This window comes from Aythya marila, assembly GCF_965140915.1.
Source record: "Aythya marila genome assembly, chromosome: 7".
In the NCBI taxonomy this organism is placed as follows: Eukaryota; Metazoa; Chordata; class Aves; order Anseriformes; family Anatidae; genus Aythya; species Aythya marila.
This window is the reverse complement of record NC_139048.1, coordinates 25,538,121-25,564,254: the sequence shown is the minus strand read 5'-3', so window position 1 is coordinate 25,564,254 and position 26,134 is coordinate 25,538,121. Positions and strand designations below refer to the sequence as shown.

Below are 26,134 nucleotides of genomic sequence, written 5' to 3'. Positions count from 1 at the left end.
AACACTTTCAGGCAAAGTTAAGTTAATGAGCAGAATATGGACAAACAGAGTCAGAGAAGACTCTTTTTTTTTTCTTCAGAAAGTCTTCAGAAAGTCTTTTCTTCAGAAGACTTCAAAAGACTTTCTTTTCTGAAGAAAAGCCCACTGTACGGTCGCACGATTGGCTTGGGTCTATTTCTAAAAGCAGTTTTGGATTTTATGTACAAGTTAGCAATGCTATAAATGTATCATGATATATCAATAAAAAATAAGAGACCTCTGTGTGCCCATATATATTTTTTTATTATTATTTTTTATTTATTTTATTTTTATTTTCTGGCCAAACAGAATTATAGACCCAATGACTTCACTTGATTTATTTTACTGAGTACGTTTTGGTACACAAGGAAGCCGTGCTCTTCTGTCACTGCTAAGACATGCTGAGGAGCACAGAATGCCTGCCAGGTGGAGACCAAGGCACTGCTGAGAAATGACATCGATCGAAAAACACAGCAAATTGCTCAGGGCAAGAGTCAGTTTAGCTACACAAGAAAAGATGAGAGAACTGAACTTTCACTCCTGTACCAGAATTAAAGTAAAGAAATTATAGTGGAATGGGTAAATGAACCCTTGAATTTATTGTCTTTATCAAGACACTGATGCAGCTCTCTCCTCCTCTGTGTACACAACAAAATACATCACTGGTCACCTGATTTTATTTATTTTTTTCTGGAGCCTTATTCACAAATAAGGTTCAGAATTTAGACTGCAGTTGCCCTACAATGCTTACATGGGAACTTGCAAAAACAAATGCAGGCCTGGGATATTCAATTTACAAGCAAAACTTTAACAACTAAAAACTGTGTTCAAAGGAGACTGCTCTGTGTATAAACACTTAGTAGCAGTTTGAATAAAGGTTTCAGGTAATCATGTTTTTATTGCTAATATATTGTTAGAACACCAGTTCACCGATCGGTTTTCATCTCTTAATCATGAAACGAGTCACTTTATTTGCACCATCACTGATTACTTTTGCTCTGTGAAAACAAACAGCTCTCTCTTGATATCATATGCCATTGAAGGAAAAACAAGGAAAAAGGACAGGTAAATTCAAAGATGGCACATTTCAATAAGCATTTTTGAGTCAGAGCTAGAAATCTGTCCCTTTGCCTTCTGAAATGTGCAACATACCAGCAACCAAAATGGGCTGTCAGGCTTCAGATTCACAATGAAATTTTGACTTGAGAGTTACCAGGTTCTGTTCCCCTGTTCTCCAAGCAAAGGGCTCAAAAGCTATCAGTTGCCCTTCTTGGATTGTTAAACTAACCAAATCACAAATGAACTAGGATCAGGTCTGGCAAGTGTTTGGACAAGGAGTCACATGGGAAAAAAATGGACTCTCAAGGAAGGAAGGTGTGTAATTCATTCTGTAGCACCTCATTTTATACCTCTCTGACTCAGAAATCAATTATTCTCCAGTCATCCCAGAGGTACTCTATAATTTATTGACAATCTTCATACTACATTTATAATGACGTCCTGAACATCTGTAGTTACTGGAAATCCTACATTACCTGAGCAGCAATTATGTAGACTTCATGAGCGAATTCCAACTTGGAAAATCACATTTCCTTTCTGGCATTTCACAGGAAGATGCAACAGGATAAAAAAATTCCCTCCCCTAATTGGATACTTGCACGCTAGTTTTCATAACAGAGTATTTTAATTGCAATCAAGAAAAGAGAAGAACTGACACTGACACACCCAACTACAGGATACTACATGCACAGGTAAAAACAAAGACAGTCATGAAATGCCTGCTTCAGAAAGGAGAGAATAAACTGTTGGTTAAGGAGATCCAGAGATCCCATGAAGCCACCTTTCTCCATCTGAGCAACACCGCAACCTGTGCAACTAATAAATAAGCTTCATCTCTTGGATTTCATATGTGCTACCCTAGAAGACGACAGATGTCTGGACAGCTTCAATTGTTTTCACCATTCAGTATTTATTTTTATTTTTTATCCTATATTCAGTGAGGAATAAATACAGAAATAAACTCATGAACATGCATTGTATGGGAATGCTTTTCATATCTGGAAAAGCATTACTGTGATTTTCTAGGGATCAAAGGATCAAATTGCTGGGGGTTCTAGGCAAACTAGAATTAAAATGAAATAAATTCCATTTCAGAAGTTCCATTCTAAAGCACGGGAGAAAGACTGATCTTTTACAGACAGCTTTGGCAAGTGGTAATGAATGTGTGGCAGATACATTGAAGAAGACTAGCTACCCGTACACGCACACATCTCTCTGGAAAAGTGCTCCCAGTCTATATCTAACAAAACATGTTTAAGGCATCCTGTTATGAAAAGGCCCACAACTGTACTAGTTTTGCTATTTTTTTTTCATCAGCATGTGAAAAAATTAATCTATTGAGAGATAGGTTGTAATTAAACATAGTAATAGACTGAATAACTGTTTTGTTTTAACTTGAAATACAATAAATCATAATACATAGACATCATTAATGACAATTTCATTTAGAATTCATCAATAGTAGATGCAGAAATCCTTTGCACACATTGTCTGTGGAATTCCATGAAGTTAGAGAATATCTACTTTACATAACAAAAATAAATTTGTTGGGGAGGAGACAAAGATTAAACATGAAATTACAATACTACAATTTAGTTCTTATGTGTAAATGTGACAGCTGATGCAAGCCAGCTGGGAGTTAACACACTGATTGAAAAACATCTGACAGAAATTTGGAAATCATAAGATTATGTAAAGCTGTGGTTTTCAAAAAGAGCGTGTGTGGGTTTAAAATTCAGTGAGATCTAAGGCACCTTGTTCCCTTGTGTTTCTTTGAAAGTTTCAGTCTGAGAAAAGGCTGTGCCCATGGGGGTGGACAAGGCACACCAACCAGCCCTGTGAGTTAGCTGTTGGCAGAGCAGACAATCCAATCATAAGGTACAGGTTTTAATATTAATTTCCTAATAAACCAGCTGGGAAGGAAGAAAGGACTTTCTTCATCTTGTTCATTCTGAGATCCTCTTTCCAAGCAATATTACTCATTATTACTGTGTTTACTGCAGCAGTGTCTAAGGGGAATAGGCACTCACTGCAGTAGGTGCCATACAAATGCCCAGTGGTGTGTTGGTACAGAGGCAGCAATGGGCAGGTACAGCAGGAGTCTAAGATTCCAACTCAGTGCATCATCAGAGGGACTGCCAGCTATGTCATGTTAATGAGTCAACCCTCTGCCCCCTTGGTGATCTTACTTAAAACAAACAAACAAAAAAAAACATAAAGGGAAAGGAACCACAGAATAGACTGCAGAGAGAAAAAGCAAAGGGGAAATTAGATCAGTTCTAAATAATTTCCCTACCTTATCTTGTTCTAAATATGCTTTTACTAGAGCTGGTTCATTTCATGACCTCAGATAGCTTGAATACTTAAATTTATAACCATTCATAGCTACTTATGTGTGTACTAGCCTCCTAATCAGCTTCTTTCATGCCAGAAACAGTTTTGTCAGTTACACGAGATACACGAATACCTTTGCAGCACTAACCTCTTGCTCTGCCTTACACCATCAAATCTTTTGCATTAAAGGTTAATTTTTACCTACCTTTCTCCTCACAGAGAGACCAAAAAAGAATGCAAGCCTAAATGTATGCTGACAGGTTTCATAAAGATTTAACATATATCCACCGTCATACCAGGCCCTGAAGTTCCTAATCAGGAAGTTTACCTGGAAAAAGGTATTTCATTTATCCCAAACTGCTATGGAAAGGTTCACTATTTGTACCTATAACTGTCCATCCCCCAGGTAAGAGGAATCTTTTGATGATGTGTGATCAAATTTTAAGTTTGAGACAACTAATGCCAGTAACCGTTTTTGCAGTGCTGGGCAAGTATCTGAACAATGATAATCTTTTTAAACAATCTGACTTTTTACTTACTCCTCGAGGTAGAGGTAACCATTCTCCTGTGCCAGCCGTCTTGCATGCATCTGGGAATCCTTAGCTGTAGTGCCATATGATATAACCATGGCACCATACTCACGGCACATCTTCACTCTGGCCGGGGAAGTGCTGGTTGACATAATGACAAACACTGGGATACGAAGCTCTGAGGCGTGGTAAGCAACAGCCATGGAAAAGTTACCATCTGAAGCCACTATCACCCCCTTTCTTTGCTGATCCTAAAAAACAGGATTGTTTATTGCACATTATGCAGTGTCACAAACTTGTCCCATATCATCCTTAATCAATCTAATGGTCTGACTTCTTTCTATTAGGAAGCCTTCTTTTCCTTTACTGTTTGATCAGGTTATGGTATTATGATACAGTATACATATGTACAGAGCTACAATCCCTGTATTCCCCGAATTCAATTATTTTTCCACTGGAATTAGCTGCAAAGATTCAGCTGATCCCAGAAGAGTCAACATCTGTCCCCTCAGAGCTGGTACCCATTCCCTCTTCCTTGCCAGTGGGAAATCACTTCGTATCAGGTTTCCCTTTAACAAAATGATTTATTTATATTATTGCGAAGTGCAGAAATAACCACTGTTTTGGGGCTGCTGTATCATGCCAACTATTATTGCTACAGAGATTCATTAGCCTCCTACAACAAAAGATAAGCAGGCTATTCATGCAATGGTACTGAAATTCATGACAAAAATCAATCGGTGATCTTGATAGTTCTCATCACCCATTGTAACTCGATTTCATCATCACTTCAAGTGTGGTGGTTTCAGCATGTCAGAACATATACACATACAAGCACTTCCATCTAAGTGTCACTTTTAAACAGTGAAGTTTACATTTTAAAGTTTTTTTTTTTTCTTTTTTTTCTTTTTTTTTTTTTTTTTTTTTCCCCAAATATTTTAAGCATTTCACCAGTGGATTAGCCATGCACAAAGAAGAAAAATATTTTACATTCAGATATTTGCAGATCTACGTTATTCAGGGCAACAGTTCAAAAGGCAAGAAACACTCTGGTTCTATGGACACTGTAGTTCAAAACAATTCTGCTCTATTTCTGTGAAGCCAAACTGATTCTTTTTATTTTCACATACTGGCACTTTGTTATACCTGAGGCAATGATGTCAGAAGATAAAGCACACCTCGCTCCTTCACAGATCCTGTGTACTGGAGGAACTCTTTCTTTAGGTAGATATCCACTCCATACTGCTTGGATAGCCTGGAGTACTGGAATATAGAAATATTATTATGGTGATAAACCAAAAACTAAGAAAAACCTTGCAGACTCCATCAGCTCCCTGTTGAAGGAGGCATGACTGCTATGTGTGACCTCCAAAAAGGAAAGTTACATATTCAGTTTCTTTGGAAATACATGACAGCATGCTGTTACCTACCAGACTCCTGTGGTTTATGGAAGTAATTTTCAAACTTGAAACGGTGAAGTATGTACAGCATGGGACTTCTGAAAATAGCATTGGTTTTGGTCTTGATCAAATACAGATACAAAGGTAACTACTTTCACGAGAGACGGATTAAAAGAGAGCTTGACAACATATTCAGTATTTCTATCAAAAAGCGTCATGCATGTTACGTAATGTATCGGATATGTGCAATATTTGCAATCTGATATGTACTAGCAATATGTGTCAGATTGTGGGACTTTCAAAGAGTTAAAAATTTCTATAAACTAAACATATCTGAAATGGATACTTGCTTTAATGTATGCAATTAAATTAAATACTTCAGATGAGTGTTTCCAGGCTTTTTAGTGCATTTGGAAACATTTATTTACTTCCTCACCCATAGGTGGGGCCAGATTCTCTATTTTGCTTCTCCTGCACTAGGAGCTACACCACTCATCATAGAATCGTAGAATATCCTGAGTTGGAAGGGACCCACAAGGATCATCAAGGCTAACTCGTGGCATCACACAGGTCAATGCTTGCTGCTCTCTTTGGAAATCTATCTGCAGAACTGAAAGAATGGAAAGTGCTTAGGAAACTAAGAGAAAAACTGTTTCTATCCTAAACAGCGTGAACTACGGAGAATGCCTAAACAAAACAGAAGAGTGCTGGACAGGAAATGCTGCCTTACTGGGTCTTCATATACCTCACTAATTTTATCATATCAGTTTTTGTAGAGCATCTTGGATTCTAGAGTGAATGTTAAGAAACAAGATTTAAAAAGATGAATCCTGTGATTTTGTAAAATTGCTAAGTCTCCTACATTTTAAGATATACATTAATTAGTCACAGAAGTGGTGTACTTCACATGTATCTTTTTTTTTTAAATTTTGATATTCGACATTTATTTATTTATTTATTTATTTTTAATGTTATTTTTTTCTTCTTCCTTTAACTGGGGCTTATTTTTGTGGCCTAAATACAACAATTACTTCTAACAAAGGAGGTGTCAGTGCTATTTCCAGCAGTACTGACCTGATGTATGACCTCGTAAGAGTCATTGAACCATCCTGTAACTTTTCCTTTTTGTCACCTTGGTCTTATCTAGGGACTACAGATGCTGTGTCTAAGGTACAACACAGAGCAGCATCCATTCTACATCCATAAAACTAACACAGAACAAACAACCTTTTAAGTTCCTATACCGACCAAATTGAGTGCCCAATTTAATGCTCAGTCCTTGCTTCCCTTTACCTACTACCTCCACAACCTCTATGACCATCATACATCATGTCATGCCTCAGCTTCAGGCAAACTGCCGCATAAAGATCCAGAAGGATGCTTCATCCATGGTCTTACCTGCAGATTGGGAATCTCTCTGCAAAGTTTTTGTTTATTAATTAACTGAACAGTTTTTAGCTATTTTTTTTTTTTTTTTTTTTTTTTTGAATCAAAAAGAAAGTCCCTGAGGGTGGTTCTTACCTCCCACTGATGAGGATTTCATATAAAGTTTATCTGTGTTTTTGACACTACTGTGTGCTTTCAATACCTTCCTTTTGAATCAGTGCGTGAAACAGATACTAATGACTTTTCCATGAAGATTACTTGGACTAGCAACAGCCATAGGCTATTTTAACACTAAAAAAAAAAAAAAAAAAAAAAAAAAGGGTGTTGACTTTACACTATTCTGATCATCCTAAACACAGTTCATAAAAAGAGACTGAAGAAAGTTGGCCTGTTTAGCTTGGCACAGCAAATGCAGAGAGGGGATACAACTGTGCTGCATAAATCTGCCAGCAATGCCCAAGAGAAAAGAGCTATTTAAGTTAAGGGGCAAAGCTGCCTGAGAATAAATACTGTGAAATGGCCAAATAGAGCTTAACTAGTTGTGAGCAGGAACACTACCAGTTTATGAAAAGTTTTCTGTTACACAGATGCCTGCAGGAGCAGAACATGGAATCCGTGGCTCACCTTTTCCCACACTAGGATGTGTTGGTTTACTTTCAGAGCAGAAGCCACACTTTGGGAGCTTAGGGAATGGGGCCGAGATACAGACTGTACTGTGAGCTGCTGGTCAGATCCATCTGAGTTGAGAGTGTGAATGAGATCCCGCAATAACCCATGTGGCCAAGGCTATCCTTATTCAGGGAACTCTGAGCCAAAAAAAGTAACACTGCAAGTAATTATGGTATCTCTAGATCAGCAGGCACCATCTGGGAACCAGCAGAACTGCTGTGCATTGCAGACTCAACCAATTTGCTCCAGGGAGTGGACACCAAGGTCCTTTCCCTGTGCAGGCCAGAAAGACAATCAGCAGCCAGTGAGGTTGGCAGTGTGCCCGTGGGGGTCAGTGACAAGGAGACATTCCTCCAGAGAGAGATCTGGGGCTGCTCCTCTGAACCACCGTTTGCCAAAGACTTTTTCTTACCCACTACAGGGAAAAGAGGAGATTAGCCACAGAGGGCCTACAATCACCTTCCTGAAGAGTTCCCAACAGCAGAAATACACCATGAATTAAATAGCTAAGTCACTGCACTTCTATATGCTTTAACAAATGTTTTTACATATGCAATGAGAATGTCTCCATCATTTTCATACCTAGACTGACCAATAAGGGTGTGCGTGTATCTCAATATCATTGCTTTGTTGAAGAGGCATGTGGCAGAACCACCTGGTTACAGAACAGATTCATCCTTGCCAGGTTTCCCAAGCTAAGAAGGAAAATCTGATCCTTCAAACTTCCCACATATGTGGGCTACTTCCAAACCAGACCCTCTCATCTGACTGCTTTTGCAACAGTGCTAGTCAATGGTCTCCAGCTCAGATTCTTTGTCGCAAGTGTTTTTTTTAATACCACAGTGCATTAAGTCTATGCCTAATGTGGTTTATCCTTTGTTTACAGGTCACTGCAATCTTTGAGGATTTAGGTTAATGTAAACAGGTAGGAAGAAAATGATTATTGACAGTTCACAACAACTAATATGAATGTGAGTCATTTTACACAGATCTATCTGCTGCAGATAATGCATACTCTTCTTTCATTTCTGACCAATTTTTATGAGAGAGTATTCAAAGCCATAAGAATTCCCTACCATGCAGGGTGTTTTCTGAACACCGCTCTGAATTTTGAAAGCTGCTGCACTTATGTCTTCAAATCGAATCAGCTTGTTGTGGCTTGACTGGCTGGTCCTGGTGCTTGACTGAGGAATGAGGGAAAGGGCGTCCCCAAGTAACTCCTCGTTACGGCTGACTATCTTCATTTCCCAGGTCTTCACATCCCCATTGAGGTAATCCTCTTCAACAAAATCTTTCAGTCTTTCAGGGTTGATAGAGGGTGGCCTCTGCCCAATGTGGCCATTTCTTACTGGCCCATCCTTACAACGGTGAAGATCACAAATTGCCGGGGCATCTCGTTTGTTGATTTTATTGTCATCCCTGAAAGCAAATAAAATAATTTTGTTAGGAAAGCTTGATTAAAGGCTTGACGTTTAGCATTTAAGTTGCTCTTAAATCAGTTACACATCTCAGTTGCTCTTCACAAGCCTCAGATGAGCAGACTAAATTATTAATGTCTTATTACCTATCTTGCAGGTAGATGGAAAGATACTGTAACCAGCCAGCTTTTACAAATGCCACAGGTAACCTGCAATGTAGACAAACTCAAAAACTGCCATAACCAAATAAATAGGGAAGATACAGTTCTTGCTGTCTGGGCAGGCAGACCTGCTTAAGTGCTTGGTCTCAGCTGGTGATGGTCTTACTTCAGTGTTGCAGGAATTCTGAAATGTGAAAACGTGTTTGCTGTATGCAATTCTAGGTTTTCCATGAAGTCACTGCTACGGACCATTCCCTAACACTTAATAGCAATAACATGATTGCATTGCAAACAAAAGGTCTGCTTTTCTTCTCGTGCCTACTTGTCGCACATACTCTTGTTGTCAACTGCCTTGTGATGGGAAGGAAATCACTCTGATAAGAGACAGCAACTATATCTTACTATGAGCGAAAAGACTAGGACTCCTGATCTGTGACCTAACACTTCACAGATAAAAGCACCTCCAGATAATAAAACACTGTGATGCCACACAAACCTCTTTCCCCAAGGAACCTTAGAGACAAAACCTTTTGCTACAAAGCCTTGCACTAGTCCTACCTTAGGCTGTCTTACTCTATGGTCTACAGTACTCAGGAGTTCACACAGGATAAGATAGGATTTTGCAGCCCTGCTAACAAATAAAATCAAAACTTCCAGAAATTCTCAGAATTTGCTGAGTTACAAGGAGGAAACAAAGCACTAAGCAGAAGACCAGAGATTTGGAAAAGAGCTGATACCTAGTCTGGTCCACGGCTACAACTACACAGATGGTATAGTCTCTCTACACAAAGTACTCAGTATTAACATATTTAGAAGAAACAGTTTTCTAAAAATAAGCATGTTAAATTATTATCAGAGATTTCAGCATCACCCCTGGAAAAAACTATTTACCAGTTTTTCAAAATAATTTGGATTTAATCTATGCAGTTTTTCATCAGCAGGGCTGGTTGAAACAAATACTATTCTAATTTTAGAGCAGTGATCTCTGCAATGTGCATGGTAATCAATTTCAAAATTAATTTTAAAAACATTTAGAAACAGCTGCTTTTTAAGCAATTGCTTCCCTTTTGACAGTGGCATCCATTTTCTTTGTGGTCCCATAAGCTATGCCAGCAGCTCTGCTTCCTATTATACTTCCAGTTGTCCCACTGAGGATCTCACATAACAATGTAGGCAGCATAAGAGGTTTTATTGTTTAAAGCAAGTACTATACTTAAAAAAAAAAAAAAAAAAAAGTTTTAGTGGCAATTTCTTCTCTCTCCAAAATTCCTGAGTTCAAATGTGCGCTTGCAGCCCAGAAAGCCACCCGCATCCTGGCTGCACGAAAGGCAGCGTGGGCAGCAGGGTGAGGCAGGGGACTTTTACCTTCTGCTCTGTTCTCGGAAGACCCCACCTGGAGCCTGGTTTCAGCTCTGGGCCCACAGCACAAGAAGGTCAGGGATTTATTAGAATGAGTCCAGAGGAGGGCCACAAAGACCTTACAGTGGCCTTCCAGTGCCTAAAGGGAGCCTACAGGAAAGCTGGGGAGGGACTCTGGCAGAGAATGTAGTGATAGTTTATTGAGTGGATCTGTTCTACAATTTTCTGCATTTCTGCTCCTTTGGGGTTAGAGGATTGGAACATTTCCTAAGGATGTTAAACTTCCACTGTCAGTTCTCACGCGTATTAGTGATCTTAATGCAAATACGGGAATCAGATCAAACTGTCTCCCTGTGAACTTGTTATGGCACAGCCCATGGCTCTGGGAACCAAACGGGGCCATTGCATAAACAACAGCTACCGTGACCTAAGAGGCCACAGCTCTGATAGGAGTTCACACAGACACACACACCCCCCCGCAAACAAATGAATTGTTTTCTAAATCACACTAGCCTGTGGCCTCTCAGAAGAGAAGAGCATATACAACTTATCTCTAATCATGTAAAATGTTTAGCAAGCATTGGCAAATAATGGTATTTCTTATACCAGTTGTATATAGAGAGTGATATATATATATATATATAAAATATATATGGATCAAAAACTTGTGATTTTTCTAGGTGATTTTTTTAATGACTTGTATTTGAGACAAGAGATAAACTCCCATTTTTCCCCGGTTTCTTTTGTAATCAAAAACTGTAAAAATAAATAAATAAAAACAAATCCAGGCAAATATGACTACAAAAACTCCACCAACGAACCAGTAAAGTACAGAAAGTAGAAATTACAGGGCAACACCACACTAATCTAGTGCCATTCAATACTTTACCAGCAAATACAAAGACCAGATTTGGATGCTGATTCTGGGCCCTAATCTAGGATTTTTTTTATTATTTTTATTTTTTCACAGAACAAAGGAGGTTTTTTGCATCAATTACTCTCATGAGCAGTGAATATTTGTGAAGGTCCTTAATGGAGACAACACCTTATAGCCATAACAACAACAAAAAAATAAGTCAAACATAAAAAGCATATAGTCTTTTCAAGCATAATACAGGTTTCAAACAGATTTGAAACATTAACATCTCAGTATTTAATATGGAAACTATCATCCATTTGCATCTGAAAGGTCAGCAGCCTCATTTCCAAAGGAATATCACCATGCTTTTGTATATGCTATTTTCTTCAGATGAATTTTTATTCTCCGTCTATGCATGTACTTTTCAGTTACACCAGTGAATGACATTTTTCCCTATTGAACCCACCTGGGTGAACACACAAGCCTTCAAACTCACAAGGTAAGTAGTCATTTTAGGTTTGATGATCCATCACAAACAGGCCAGTAATAACCCTGCTGAGTTAGATGTGTTTCTCTCCTCTTCATATGTTTCACACAGATACCTCAGTGCACAGATTAACTTAATATGAATTTCTTTTACAGGAACGGTCAATGCAGGCAGTGGGGCATGCAAATGCTCACAAAACAAACAAACAAAACAATGTGAGTTCGCATGCACAGTAACAAAATATGGCATCTTTTCTAGTGATCATGCCTACAAGACAAAAAGGTTGAGCCAATATAAATACAAACTTAGTGTTATAAAACATTGTCACTTTCAAATGAATTGCTCATTCCTTTTTTGGAATTCGTTTAGGAAAGTTTTCATGAGGAAGTCTGATATTTCCAGCATAAAACAAATATCTAGCTGGCAAGTTTTGTTACATGTTATAAATCATGCCATTTTACCTTTGAAGTGATTAGTAAAAGCAAACATGGAAAAAATAGTTTATAAACCTACTTTTTCAAGAACAGCTGCTCAGCATAACTGAAAAGAAAAAAAAAAAAAAAGAGAGAGAAGATCTGTATACAGACATTCCACGAATAATTAAAGAACTGGAAGAAGTATCATATTTAACAAAAGATAACTTTAAATATTTTGAAGTCTCAAAGACAGTGTGTGCTGAAATGCACTATTAGGATGACAAAAACAATTCAGAATAAACAGTTCTGTTTCTAGACTGTTTACTTGAATATACTGATATTTTTCAATTCAAATATCATTGGGAAAACAAGTTTGGAAAAACAGCAATATTAATAGAACAATCATTTATTAAAACCAACAAAAATAACTCTAGGAAAAATCAAACAGTGATAGCACATGCTATACCTACACACCACAACTGTTGTCTTTTTTACAGGGAGAAATAAATGCCTATGCAGTTATCCTGCAATAATGGCACGCTTGCATGTCCCAGTCAGATGAAGCTCATGCAGAATGGCTTCCTCAGGTTCCTTGTGGAAACAGATTTAATAGATTAAACTGATAAACTGGATCTCTTCAGCTTCCAGAACTGAAGGAGCAAAAAATCAAAGTCACAGATGTCCAGAAAACAGTGATCAGAGAATGATCACTGTTTCTCCAAGCATAAATTTTAGGGGGATATCGTATGAAATTATCAGACAAAAATTAAAAGAAAACCTTTTCTTACTGAAAATAATTATTTCACAGAACTCATTGCCATGGGATGCTATGAAGGGCAATCATACAAATGGCTTCCTAAAAATGCTGTGCAGCTCTGTGGAGTTAGGTCTAACAGTGACCATTACATACATCGTTCAAGGAGCAATTCTTGATTCAGGAAGACCCCAAGCACTTGCTTGGCAGACTTCACAAGAGAATATGAGAGAAAGCACTTTTCTTGCGTAGCTTATATTTTTCTCTAAGCTTCTGTTACTGGCCACCACTACAGAAAAGATAAAGAGGTGGTTGTCCCTTTGCTCTGACTCAGTGTTGCTGTTCCTACAGCATTTCGATTTGTTGACATACTTAGAGCCAGCATTGGGCCTGTTTGGCAAAATAAGTCCCAACAACTCATTTCAAGGTAGAAGAAAGGCTGAAAACTCAGCATTTCTTCATTTCCACAGCAGTTTTTATTATCTGCATTCACAATGATGCACAGTCACCTTGAACAGGGTTCTGAAGCAGAAGTTCTGTATTGTACTTGAGCACCCTTAAAGCTCTATGCCATGATGGGAAATTCAAACCTCCACACTTCAGTTGGACTGATCAGTGGCATAGTGCAAACTAGTGGCTAGTGGTAAGCCTGAATACCACTTCAAATCATCCCAGTGAATTAGGACTGGCATGTAATTAACAGCAGCACATGCGCATACATGCATATGCATGGCTTTTTTGTTTCTTTTTTTTTTTTTTTTTTTTTTTTGGGAGGGGGGGTGGGGTGGGGCGGGGAAAGGCACTTCTTAAGCACATACCGAAATGCTGCCATCACCTTCAAGCTCTCTGAACACCAACTTGTAGCTCACTGAGCAATAGGCACTGGTGAGATAAAGCTTTAGACGTACTTGTCATCTGCTTTGTGAATAAATGGACTCCGATCTTATGCCTGCAAGTTCGGAGTACTTCTTACAGGAAAAACAGACCCCCCTTTGAAGTCACTTCTGCCTCATTCCTCATTCACGGAATGTAGAGCAGAGATGGGTCATGGACTGGTTGGGGAGTAGCCAGCTGCAGGCACCAGGCAGTCTGCTTGGCTTCTGACAGAGAGATGCAGCTGTGACGGCACCTCCTCTCAAAGGAGTGAGAAAAAAGTAATCCCAGGAGAGGACAGAGAGAGCCCTTTCCCTCATCAACATCTCTCTTTTATCCAGGACCTCCTCAGCTCCATTAATCCTTCTTATTCCATGTCCCCAACCTCTTTCTCCTCTGCTCCTTCCAGATGCTGGAGCATTCCACACCCTTCTGGAACCCTCCTGATTTATTGCAATCCTTTTTCCTGATAGCTCCTAAATCTTCCTGTTCCATCCCAGCTCATTTTGGCAATGTAAATCCCTGTGAGCTCTCCTGTGTTTGTGAAATCCTCGCTGGCTGCTTTCATTTTGTTTTTCCCCAAGCACACCCAAATGCTGCAATAGCAGTGATTCTTACAAGTATCTCAGAAGCTTGTGCAAGTTGATCTTTATGAAAGAGAAATTATGGAAAAATGAAGGCTTGCTTTAGATACCCAATCCCATGCAAAGGTTCCTAAATCACACAGGAATCAATAATATCCTTCCTTAAACAGAAATACAAGTCAGTAAATATTAGCTTACCTTTGATAAGATTGAATCGATAGAATCTGGGGCACAGACAGATAGTGATTTGCCTAAGACTCCCACAGGAAGTTCATAGCAAGGCTACTTATTAGAGTGTCTTAAAGATGAAGAGATCATGGCTTAGTTAGCAGCCTGTATGACACGAGTGCTAGAGGATGTAAGCACCTGTGACCATCCACCACAAACAGGTACAAAATAACCAAGCCTTGGGACCGAGCCCACGGCAGGCACCTGTAACTCTACTCACCCTGTGCAGCATGATCCCACAAAACTGTGTGTTGCTACACCAGCAGTGAGTGCAGAGAGCCCAGGCTCATGCAGGGAACAACCAAGCTGCATTATCACTTCTGAAAAAAAATGTATCTTGAGCTTCAGTAATTCACATTGACCACAGCCTGAGCCCAACACTGTATCTGCCTTCATCTCTGGTTATAACCCATCGCTAGTCTTCTGTACGTGCTACTGAAATGTCATTGCTTGCTAGTAGCAATAGCAACGAGGTGTCAGCTGCTAAAGAGATAACAGGAAAAAACAATCTGAAAGCAAGGGGAACTCAAAAGGTCACCCTTCTTGGTTACCTCTGCTTCAACACCTTCCAAGTGTCCCTCAAACTGACAAATTCCTCTAAGTGCTTCTTAAAGATTCACATTGTGAATGTCAAACAGTCAGTATAAAGCACTGCACACAGCTTGGCAGTTAAAACAAAACTCTTACAGAAGTTAAACCATTTTCCTCTTTAAACTAAATCTTCTCTGAATTTAGAGGTTCTCTTGTGATCAACACATCCCAAAATTCACCTATAATAAAGAGTGAGTAACATAATCCAAATGAGAGGAAAGGCCAGTCCTGTGATTAAAGGACTGACCCAAGATTCTCAGTTCACTGCAGCTATGTGTCACCTTGGGCAAGACATTTTTTCAATGCCTAATTGCAAACTTCTCCTCCCCCTTGGTCTTCTTTTTCTCCCTCAAGCTGCCCGTTCCATGGGAGTTTATATTTATTCAGTGGACACTGAGCCTGCTTGAAATAAATTGTTTTAAATACTACAAATATATGCAACTACAGATGCAAACGAAGCAGGAGATGGTAATTGCACCTTGTTTATCCAACATCAGGCAATACCAGCTTCTGATCTTGCTAAGAGTGGTCAGAAAACAAAACAGGGGACCAAAACAGATACTGAAAAGGCTTCGAGTGAGGTTGTGCCAACACAGCTATGTCACGGGTGCACACACACTCTGGTCAGTGCAATGCAGGGGCTCTAGATGTCTCCTAAATTGTCTCTGCACCATCCATGCCTGAGCACAGTAAATCAAGCAGACTATACGCACTAGAACAAAGATAACTGCAGAACACCTGCAATAGCAGAACGCAATACTGGCTGTCCCATGGTAGATTTTCAGCAGTCCATTGGCCTGCCTAGGCTTATTCTATGACAACACTCATGAAGTAAAAAAGCTGAACATTGGCTTAAAGTACTCACAGCTCCACTGCTTCCAGTGGATGACTCCAGAATCAACTCAGTCACAGAACCTTGAGAGACATTGGAAACTTATGAACAATTTCTTTCTTTTTTTTTTTTTTTTAATAATAAAGTAAGGAAAAGTAAAAAGAAAGCATTACCTATACAGCATAGCGAATAAATAAACAACGAGGTGAAGCAAAACTCCAACTACGACACCATAAGGAGGCAGGAGGGGTCCGGGGGATGTCATGTCCATAGGCCTGGCCCTGGGTGGACCCCGAGGGTTGACCATGGCCCCTAAAGGGGAGGAAGGAGCACTCTAGTTCTAAGTCAGACAGCAATATTCTCCAACCTTTGCCAGAAAGGATCGTATTCTTCATCTTCCCTGGAGCGGTCCCTGGGAGTTCTGTTTTTTAACACCCTGGAGTAGATAAACTGTGCCGCAAAATTCATTGTAATTCCTGGTGCAAAGGAAAGCTGTGAGGCTGCAGGCAGTGGACACACTTGCCTGCGAGAAGTGCCAGCCCTGCACTGCCAGGATGGGGAAGAGAGGCGACTTGCTGTAAGCAGCTCTCCAACGCTCCTGGGGGAGGGGAACGACTTTCAGAAATGGCTGCTGCTATTTAAAGAGATTATTTCAGAGGCCAACCTGCCCTTGTCAATTTGAGTCAGGGCCTGGATTATGCTTGGGTGATGTTCTGTTAGCAGGACACATGAAGCTTTACTTACTTACTGCTTAGCTGTGGAGCATGATCGGGGCTCATTGCAGGGCCCATGATCTAACAGCGTGCACTGGGGAGACAGAAGTAGCAAGGAAGGGCCAACTTCTTTCTGTGGTGTCTCAGCCAGGTGCAAGGATCTGTTAAGGCAGCACCTAGGGACACAGGCCTTCATGATTTCGTAACCAAAAGACTGGTTCCTCCATTTGGGCCTTTTCTTGGCAAAGTTGTAGCAGAGGAGAGAGATATGCAGATCATACAGATGGACAGAAAAGATCATGTAGGGAAACAACTGCAGTAACAGTTAAAGAAAGACAGTATCAAAGTTCTCTCTTCATTGCCCCGAGGGAGTGTTACTAGGGGCCATGAAAGATTTCCAGCCACACGATGGCTGTGTGGTGGGATGGGATTGGGGTCCTTCTGTGGTTCTCCTCTTCTGGAACGCAGCCCTGATGGAGCACAGGCTCCCAGCTGCTCAGGGACTGGCCAGGTGTCCCTCCCCAGGTGTCAGCGGTCCCTCCATGCCTGCTCTGGTTTCTGCCGACAGTGTACGTAGGTTTAACCTCCAACACGGAGAACAGGCACAGGGTGATCTAACCCAAGCTGTGACCTAACCCTCTCCGCAGAGTACCCTGACTAATAATAAACTGTTTCACACGCAAGAGTCAGAATAAATGACTAAATAGTCTTCTGGGAACTGTAGGAAGTGGAGCCAGGTTGTTGGAGGCTTCCCTACATAGGTGTGGCAGGCAGGTCCTTACTCCATGGACATCAATGCAGATGAAACTCTAGATTCACCACTTTTTCCTGTCTCTCCCACCCCCAAACCCTTTGTCATTCCAGACAGTGGATGTGCAGACCGTGGGTGCTGCATGTACTAAGCATGGCTGCAACCCAGCAGCATGCTACTGCCAGAAGCCGAGACAAAAAGGCAGTGAGATGCTGCCAGCACTTGCAGCTCTAAGTGAGAGTGAAGTTCAGGACAGCTTCACTGGTGAAGCAAAGAGAGAAGGCGGGTGGAGTTATTACTTTGCTCATAACACATCTGAAGTGCAATGGTGGACAGGAAAGGGAATGTAAAAAAGTAAAAATTGTAACGCTTAGCTTTTGGATGCCTAGGAGCCCAGACTGATGTGTTGGATTCCTAAGCTCTCCTTGCAGCAAACTGTGCAGATGAAACACAGACTTTGATGACACTGAGTAGGGAGTCACCTAAAAATCTGTCTATATGCAACAGAGAAACATTAATATCTGCGAGTTTCACAGCATGCTCCTCCCTAACATTTACAGCTGCAAGGAGGCACCACCTTTCCTTCTGCCTTTTTCCCCTCATTTCCAGTAATACACTTGGAGGTGGACACATATCACCTTCCTCACCTTCTGGTTAAGCTAAGTCCATATCCGCATTTCCAAGTCCTCAGCCACGTACCACAAACACGTTAGGTACCATTAAGGAATGAAGCAAGCTTCCCTTCCTCATTTTGCACAGGTAGACTGAGCCCATCAAGCAGCGAGGAACACAAAACAACTTGCACAAGAAACAAAACCGAAGTGCAACTTTATATACTGGTGGTCAGAGCTTCTCCAGGGAATGGAAAACACAAGAGAGCTGCTGTTCCAAGCACTGTTCAAGTATTTTTTGCTGAAGAATGATGAACACAAAATGTGTATGAACCAAACCTACCTCACAACCTGCTTGAAAGCTTATTTTACCCTTTTTAGCAGATGCAGGAATCACATCAGAAAGAGCAATTTGTCACATTTAGAGAGACAGAGACAAAAATGACAAACAAACCTATTACACTGACTACTGCTCAAAACTTTACGTGAATACAGCTCCACAGAAAATGAGGCCCTGATCCGCAATTGGTATTTGTAGACTAAGCAACAATGATAAAAGTATTTTTGGGTCTGTTTGGCCAAGCAGTTGAAAAAAAATATGCACCAACCTTTTTCAGGACAGAAGCACACGAAGCACTGAATCATGTCCTTCTAAAATACTGTAAAACAATCAGCTCATTAGGAGAAGAGGATATGTGGAAATTTCTGCTGTAGATTTAGACCCACGTCAAACATCCTTTCAAAATCCTGAGCTAAGCATGTGCTGGAAGTGCTGACTGTGCAGTGTCCTGGAAGGTACTGCATCACTGTAATTGCTCTAAGTTAACTATGACCATTTTCTGAGCTGCTTATTTCCTTAATGAGAGATAAACAGTTAAACACACACTATTATTAGATGCATCTTCCTTTCATTCTTGCCTGTCAAACTTCATTGTCCTTACAAGCTTCTTAAGCTTTGTCTGCCACTTTACGTATTTACCTTCCCTGTCTTTGTCCATGGAGGTGATGGCTGTACACAACAGTCTCGCTTTCTCTTTCTAGAGCAACTGGGTCTTGTCACCTTTAACAGGCACTGTTTCCCGAGGTTGTGTGCTTTCTCTCATTACAACACCTCTCTTTGTCATTTAAACCCTCTCAATAACTCAGAAGCCTTTATATCAAGAAAGTTAATCTGGTCTCTTCCTTCTTCCCCATATCCTCCTCCAGGAAATCCCTATTTATTTAATTTGTCTTTACTAATGCAATTATTAGCAGGAGTTGCCGTATCTGCTGCTGCTCCAGCTGAAGGCAATACCCCCCTGTAAATGACATTTTCCAGGGGCACAGTCTCACATCAACACTTGTGCTGGTTTGGTATGCCTTTGAATTGACAGTAAAGGCCATCTAAATAAGATTTACTGTTTAAACTTGTCATTTTTTTTCCTGCTTATGAGAAACTGAAGTTACATAAAAATGAACTATTTCATTCATTTATAGCAAAGAAAACTTTCTTTAATTAAACTTTTAATTGTGATGGCAGATCCTAAGATTTATTAAAAATAAATAAATAAATAAATAAATCCCTGAAGCTTTAAGTTCCCTTGGTCTTCCTTAAAGGATCCCAATATTTGATCACACAAATTACCCACAGCTGTAACAAGACTACTTTCTGGGTGAGAGTAATAGCACCAGAGCTTAGAAGTTTTTTTTTTTCCATTGCATCACCCAACACCATGCACAACAGAAGTGAAGCATTTCCTTGCTTCTTCAAATCCTTCTGTACAAATAAATTCTCATGAAGTTTCCATAGGGAGAAGCACTTAAGTTTTCTACATCTTAGTATTTTTTTAGGTCTTCTTACACAGGAATTTATCTTAAAAACACCTAAAGCACCAGCAAATGGTGAAAGACAAATATTAATTAAGGATTGCATAGAGAAAACAAACAAAAGCCAAACCTGATGTGTTAACATGTTGTAACAGAAATAACTAAATCTTGTGTCTCATTTCTACTGACTTTTTTAAGATTCTAATTCACAGCTCTCTGCAAACTGGAGGGTCAAAATTTAGCCTTGTATATATAAACAGATTAAAGTACCTTTTTTTCCTCTTTAATGTTTGTCTAGCAAAAAAATCTGTCTAATTTTATGGTAAGGGCAGAAGAGAAGAAGGCTGGCCAGAATGGAGGGTTTACTAACTTCATGCTCCTGTTACCAAGACTGTTACAAATATCAATGGAAAGACAACATTTCTTGAAAGCTCATAAGCATGCAACTAAGGGCATATTTAGCAAGAGATAAACTCAAGTACATCTTTTACGCTCTTTGATGCCAGCTTTAATATACTTGAACCAATGTAATCCATAGTTTAACAGAAATTACAAGTGTTTTACAATGGAGTTCATAGCTCCTTCCTGATTTCATTGCCTTTTCAGACTTATTTTTCTTCTCCAAGGAGAGCCCCATGATTGTTAGGGGAGCTTTATAACTGCGAGGGTGGATACAGACAGAGAAAATCAGGGCAGCAGGGTTCCACACAGCCTTCTTCCCACCGCCACCAAGAGCATCTAGTTAGGTGTGGGGAGGGAATCCAACACATTGCCTGCAGCGTTGGTTTCTTCACCCACACCAAAAAGCACATAGATCATGTAGACCACTTCAGAAATTTAAGCTAGTTGGTTAGAAAGGTGTTACATCCTGCTCGTGATTTCCCTAATCTATTTTTCTGATGATGGATTTTTCAGACTGAGTGCCCCCAGTCAATCACCTGCAAGTGGTTGCTGTCTGTTGCACGTGAAATTTCCAGGATGTCCTTGTTTCTCTCTGGTTTTGCCCCTAATTAACAGAAGTCTTCTACAATATATAACTTTTTAATATACCCTGTAAACCTTTCACATATAACCTCACTCTTAGCTAACAGAATAAAATAGGTTATTTCCAATATATTTGTTCATCTTGAATAGGATCAAGATTATCACTACCAGCAGACCAAAACACATGGGAAATGAACAATTTACCTAAGTGTTGATCCACTAACTGCTCAGATTGACAAGTATGGCCCATAAGACTAACCAAAGAATTAACATGTGAACTACAAAGCACCTGTCCTAGGATAGATTGCCATTGACTTTTCTGTGCCTTTTGCATTGATGGTAGAAGATTTGATTTGAGGTACAGACTATTTGGAGACCTTGAAAATGGAAAACAGTGCTTCATTCTCTTTAAACCAGAGAGAACTCAGTTTGGAGAGCGCAAGGAGAAATAGCTATTACCATTGTAAATAAAGACTTCATTGAATTACAGGAATTTAAAGATCGTTTTGAAGGGTTAGCCAAGTTTTTTTCCCCACACTAAATAAAATAAATAACATTTCTAACCTCAGTGAGAACAGCATGGGTGGGAAATGATAGTCTATCCAAAGTGGAGAATTCTTTGCAGAATTTGATCAGTTACAGAGGGAAAGTGGGTGGAGACAGTCTACAGTTAGGCCAAAAAAAAAAAAAAAGTTGTTCAGAGTAGCAACACAGAAAACTAAAATGATAATTTAAGGTTATGCAATGCATTGGTGCAACAGCAATGTGGTGGTAAAACACTGCAAGATGCAGTGCAGATAAATATAGACAATACAAAAAGAACTGCCAATAATAATAATCAAAAGGCACAGAAACCAAAACCTTCACTTTTTTTTTTCTTTACCATGCTAGTTTCACTTCTATCTCAGTCTCTGCATAAATCAATAGTAATAAAGCAGGCCAGATTTTCATCCCTCAGAGTTTATATTTGTCAGACAGCAACTGACCTATGGTATTGAAATTTCATGTTACTCTTTGTTATCTTTAGGCAACTGAGAAAAGACTGATCAGGCAGACTGAAATCAGTGGTAATAGATCTATCTTCCTCAATATATATTTTGTAGTGGCTGAGAGAGAGACAGGCATCAGCTCAAGGAACATGTTTGCTGGCACAAGGCTAACGGGCAGTCAGGCTGTGCTTTGTGTAAAGTTAGGATGTGGTACAGACTGTCTGCTTATCAAGTAAATATTTTGAAGAAAGGATGAGATATTTGTCAAGACTAAGAGCAAAACCTTTTATTTGAAGTTCAAAATTTATGTCCCAAAATATTATTTAGAATTAGACCACTTAGGAATGTAAGATGCTGAACCGATACATTACAATGGCTGAGCAAAAACTGGGAACTCCAGCACAAAGCTTGTGCTTTGGTATTAAAACAAACAAACAAACAAAACACCACAAACAAGCAAACAAAACCAACAGCACACACTTTTCCATCAGGACTAAATGACTGGTAAGAACCAGCAAAGCATTTTGCATTGCCATCTGGAATATTTAGCTCTGTGATATCTGTCTTATCACAATATCAAATATTTCAATACTTTTTTAATACATGCAGAGACAGCAAATTAGTACTGAAAATGCACGTAAGTATTCAATAATTTATTCAAAGCCACTTTACAAAATGATATTAACTAGTGAAGACTATCTAGATGTCTTTGGGTAACATAATCACAGTTACATTATCACTGATCCTGGGCTTTACACCCAAGAAGACTTGGTTGCACACTTGTGTTCACATTAGAGGAGAAATGCACCAGCTGAAAGCCAATAGAGTGAACACCTGAAGGAAGATACCAGCTTGTCTGTACAGAGCACAGGCATGATAAGTAGTGGAACATATTCCACTATTTCAGAAGGCAGTACAACATGGCAGCAGCACCATATAATTTCAAAGTTTTACTGTAGTAGTCATTAGTTTTATGTTCAGTAACAAAAATAACCAAGCATTTCAATGACAAGTGGACATGACCTGAAACAAAGTGAAGCTTTGTTTTACAGAATTACTCAAACTGATTCTAGTTTGCCACAGTCTGTAGACAACTACCATATGATGCTTCCAAAGGCTCAAAAAGTCTGCAAAGGTTTTTGACATGTGTCTGCTTAGACATCTAACTGCAGTGAAGAACATGCAATTGTTTCTGCTGGAAGTAATAAATGCTTCACCGGAGTGATGTTTCTGAGACAGGCTGAACTCCTTTGCTTGCTAGTTAGCATAAGTAATCTCAAGGTCAAGTACGTAACAGTTTGGAGTCTGTTACCTTAGCTTAGACACTCATTGATCTAAATCCTCTTCCTTCTCCTCCTGCTGTGTCTAATTAAAACACTAAGCTCTAGGTTGCAGCTCATACTGTGCCTGAAATCAGATCACCCAGCCCAGATCTCATCTTTGTTGAGCACAATTGGAGGGAGATCAAAACAAATCAAATGCCTGAGTACAAGATGGGGGTGGAGAGATGGAGCAGAGCAGAGTGCCTCCTCGGAGAACTGGGCAGCTGGGCAGACAGAAATAGATAACCTCTCTGTTCACCCGTGAGGCAGCAGGGTTCTGCTAACACAGGACGCCTCACCTCACCAGCTCCCTGGCTGTCAGGTGAGGTTCACCTGCATCAGCCAGCCTCCTCACCGCACACCTTCCCCTGCCCTTCTGCCTGGCCTCACCTGACAGCCTCACCAGTATCTCTGCTTGCCTAGCCTCTTTCCGCTACCTCCATCGAGACCCTCCCTGTGGTTATCTCCTGGTCTTGGTATAACAACTATTCACCCACATCAACAGGACACTTTCTGCACCCTAGACTGGTATAATTTCTTCTAAATTCAAACCACAGGATCTTGTCCTATCAGCTTCTTGTAATTCAGTTTGCTAATGATACAGCTTAAAGAGAACAGATTACCTTGGAATTATTTAGAGTCCTGATGATTCACGTGGCTCCTCAATTCTCACTTGTGATGCTTCTGGTTCCCTGAATACATACAATTAGCCCTTCATTCTCCTTCCATGTATGTTATCATCTGATCTTCTATTTCCTCTTTTCTCAGCATTGTTTAAAAGATGACTAAAATAGTCATTATTGTAGATGTCGAGAAGTAGTATCTAAGAAGGAAAAACAGAAAGCACTTAAAGAAAAATACAAAATGGCATAGATGAATATCTGAATTGGGAAATAATATTTTTGTTAGTCTTACAATAAGTTCCAGTGGTGGGTCTGAGTTGAAGAACAGTTTGTTTAACTCAGGCAGATAACTTTAAGCAAAATCATACATTTTACTACATCTGGACAGATTACTGTTACACATATTTTAATATACCCAGATCCAACTGATCTTTTAAAGCAACACAGGGTGTCCTGAAATCTGGCATTAGAAACCACATCTGCACTAACCTAAATTCCGGTGAGAACTTAGTTTCAGGTTATAATTCTCGTTCTTATTTGTTTTGTCCTTAGCACTAACTAGAATATCCATGCAGATACAGCAAACTAGTAACAGGTGTAACCACTATCAACCTCTCCCCGAGACCATATGGAACCGATCACCCTTTAAGGATCTCATTAGAAAAAAATTCAAAAGAAAGGGTGGAGGAAAAGAATCCAGAGCTCACAGCTGTTTTCTAACAATCTGAGTTAATGTTCTGACTCTAGAGCTTGTGGTGCATGCTAATCTATTAATGTGTTCATAGTCTCACAAGGTTTTTCATGCCTTGGCTGAACTTTTAACAAAAATTGTTTCATGGGCCCTTCCCATTCACAGTGACAAATTTTCCCCATGACAACTACCACAGACACTCCTACTGAATAGTAGTACCATCATGTAAGTATTTGTATTTTAATGCAGTTTTGCAGCTGGAATTAAAGAGGTAAAAAACTAGTACCATACAGTAATAGCTAACTGTACTGTTTAGGAATCTTGCTGAGCAGAATCCCCTACATGATAAACTACACAGACAGTAAGATTAAACAAACAAACAAACAAACAAACAAACGCACAACAAATCAACAGTCATCCAACATTCTTATTCAGTCTCCACCTAAAGCATGCAGCGGAAACATGCTTGGAAGAAAACTTGCAGCTGAGATGTAAGGGATATGTAATAACAAAAAACTACTAACACCCTGCTACAGTATTCTATTTCCTACAACACACTTATTTTAAAAGGAATCTTAACCTGAGATGTTTTACTCCATCAGCTGTAAAATAATAAGTGTACTGCAAGTATTCAGGAAAAGAATAGTGAGGAGATTAGCTTGGTTTTTATCTCTGGCAAGCCATTTTTTCCTTTGCATCTATCCATGACCCTGTGGTAATTAAGGGAAAAAGGCTGACTAGTAATCCAAATAGGAATTTATTCCCCACTGTTTCTTTGTTTCATTAAATAACTCCACCTCACAAGTATCTCACATGGTAAATATTACCTGTATTCAAAGGTTTCATATACACAGCTGATGAATTACCTAATGGAGTAAGGTACGCAGATGTTAAGTAACACAGACCTCTACTTTGCAAACAGTCATGACTATTTGTCATGACTTGTGCTCAGCAAGGTGCTCCTCAACAGATGAATAGCTTCTCAGATATTAATTACTCCTTCACAGAATGAAAATGTCGGTCCAGTTTCAAGTCATTATTTCTTTTAATTGGTGTGGTGTGCAATATTGACCTGCTAAAGACACTAACTGAGTAATTCTGACTTGAAAATAATCAAGTATTTCCCCCATGAGTATTATTTTCTAGAGTACTATCTGAAATAGACACACAGATCTAGTTCATGTTTTTTGAGTGACTCAGATGGGTGGATGCAAAGTTGCAACAGCAAAGGGATGCAGCCTTCTGTAATAAAAAATACAGTATGTATTATCAGAGTCTCTTGTGTGCAATACAAGCTCAGGAGTCAAGAGTCCATTCCTGATTCACTAATTTAGCTTTAGAATATTGCTAAACTAGCTTTGTTAGGGTTTCATAGAGATTTCTGAGGAATGGCCAGGCTTCATAAAATGTATGAAATCTGTCAAATGAAAGTATCTAACCACTGGTTAAAAATACAAAACAATCTGTAAAACATCTCTAATGTTCTATGTGACCCACCTTTTCCTTCAGTTTTGTGATTCAGTTTTCGTGCAGATGATTGCTCAGGAAGCTGAAGCCACAGATGCGAAACAGCCTGAAGCCATCAGATGCTTACCTAATGCTGGCGAGCAGAATCCAGCTTAGTGTGTTGCCACCAAGATGACACAAGAGAATTGATTCCAGTAGCTGACTCACTGTTGGCTTTAG

The 26,134-nt window shown here is 39.6% G+C and overlaps 1 protein-coding gene across 1 annotated transcript in view; it reads right to left on the bottom strand.

Annotated features, from left to right (window-relative positions):
• The window catches only part of LOC309880266 (L-threonine ammonia-lyase-like), a 29,073-nt gene extending 12,780 nt beyond the window's left edge, over positions 1-16,293 (bottom strand). Inside the window, exons 1-4 of the mRNA XM_082765030.1 lie at positions 16,132-16,293; positions 8,473-8,815; positions 5,088-5,204; positions 3,951-4,192 (exon numbers count right to left, since the gene is read on the bottom strand). Coding sequence (XP_082621156.1) covers positions 3,951-4,192; positions 5,088-5,204; positions 8,473-8,815; positions 16,132-16,265 — 836 coding nt within the window. The 5' untranslated portion in view covers positions 16,266-16,293. The remainder of the gene's footprint in view (positions 1-3,950; positions 4,193-5,087; positions 5,205-8,472; positions 8,816-16,131) is intronic.
• Positions 16,294-26,134: the final 9,841 nt, after the last annotated feature.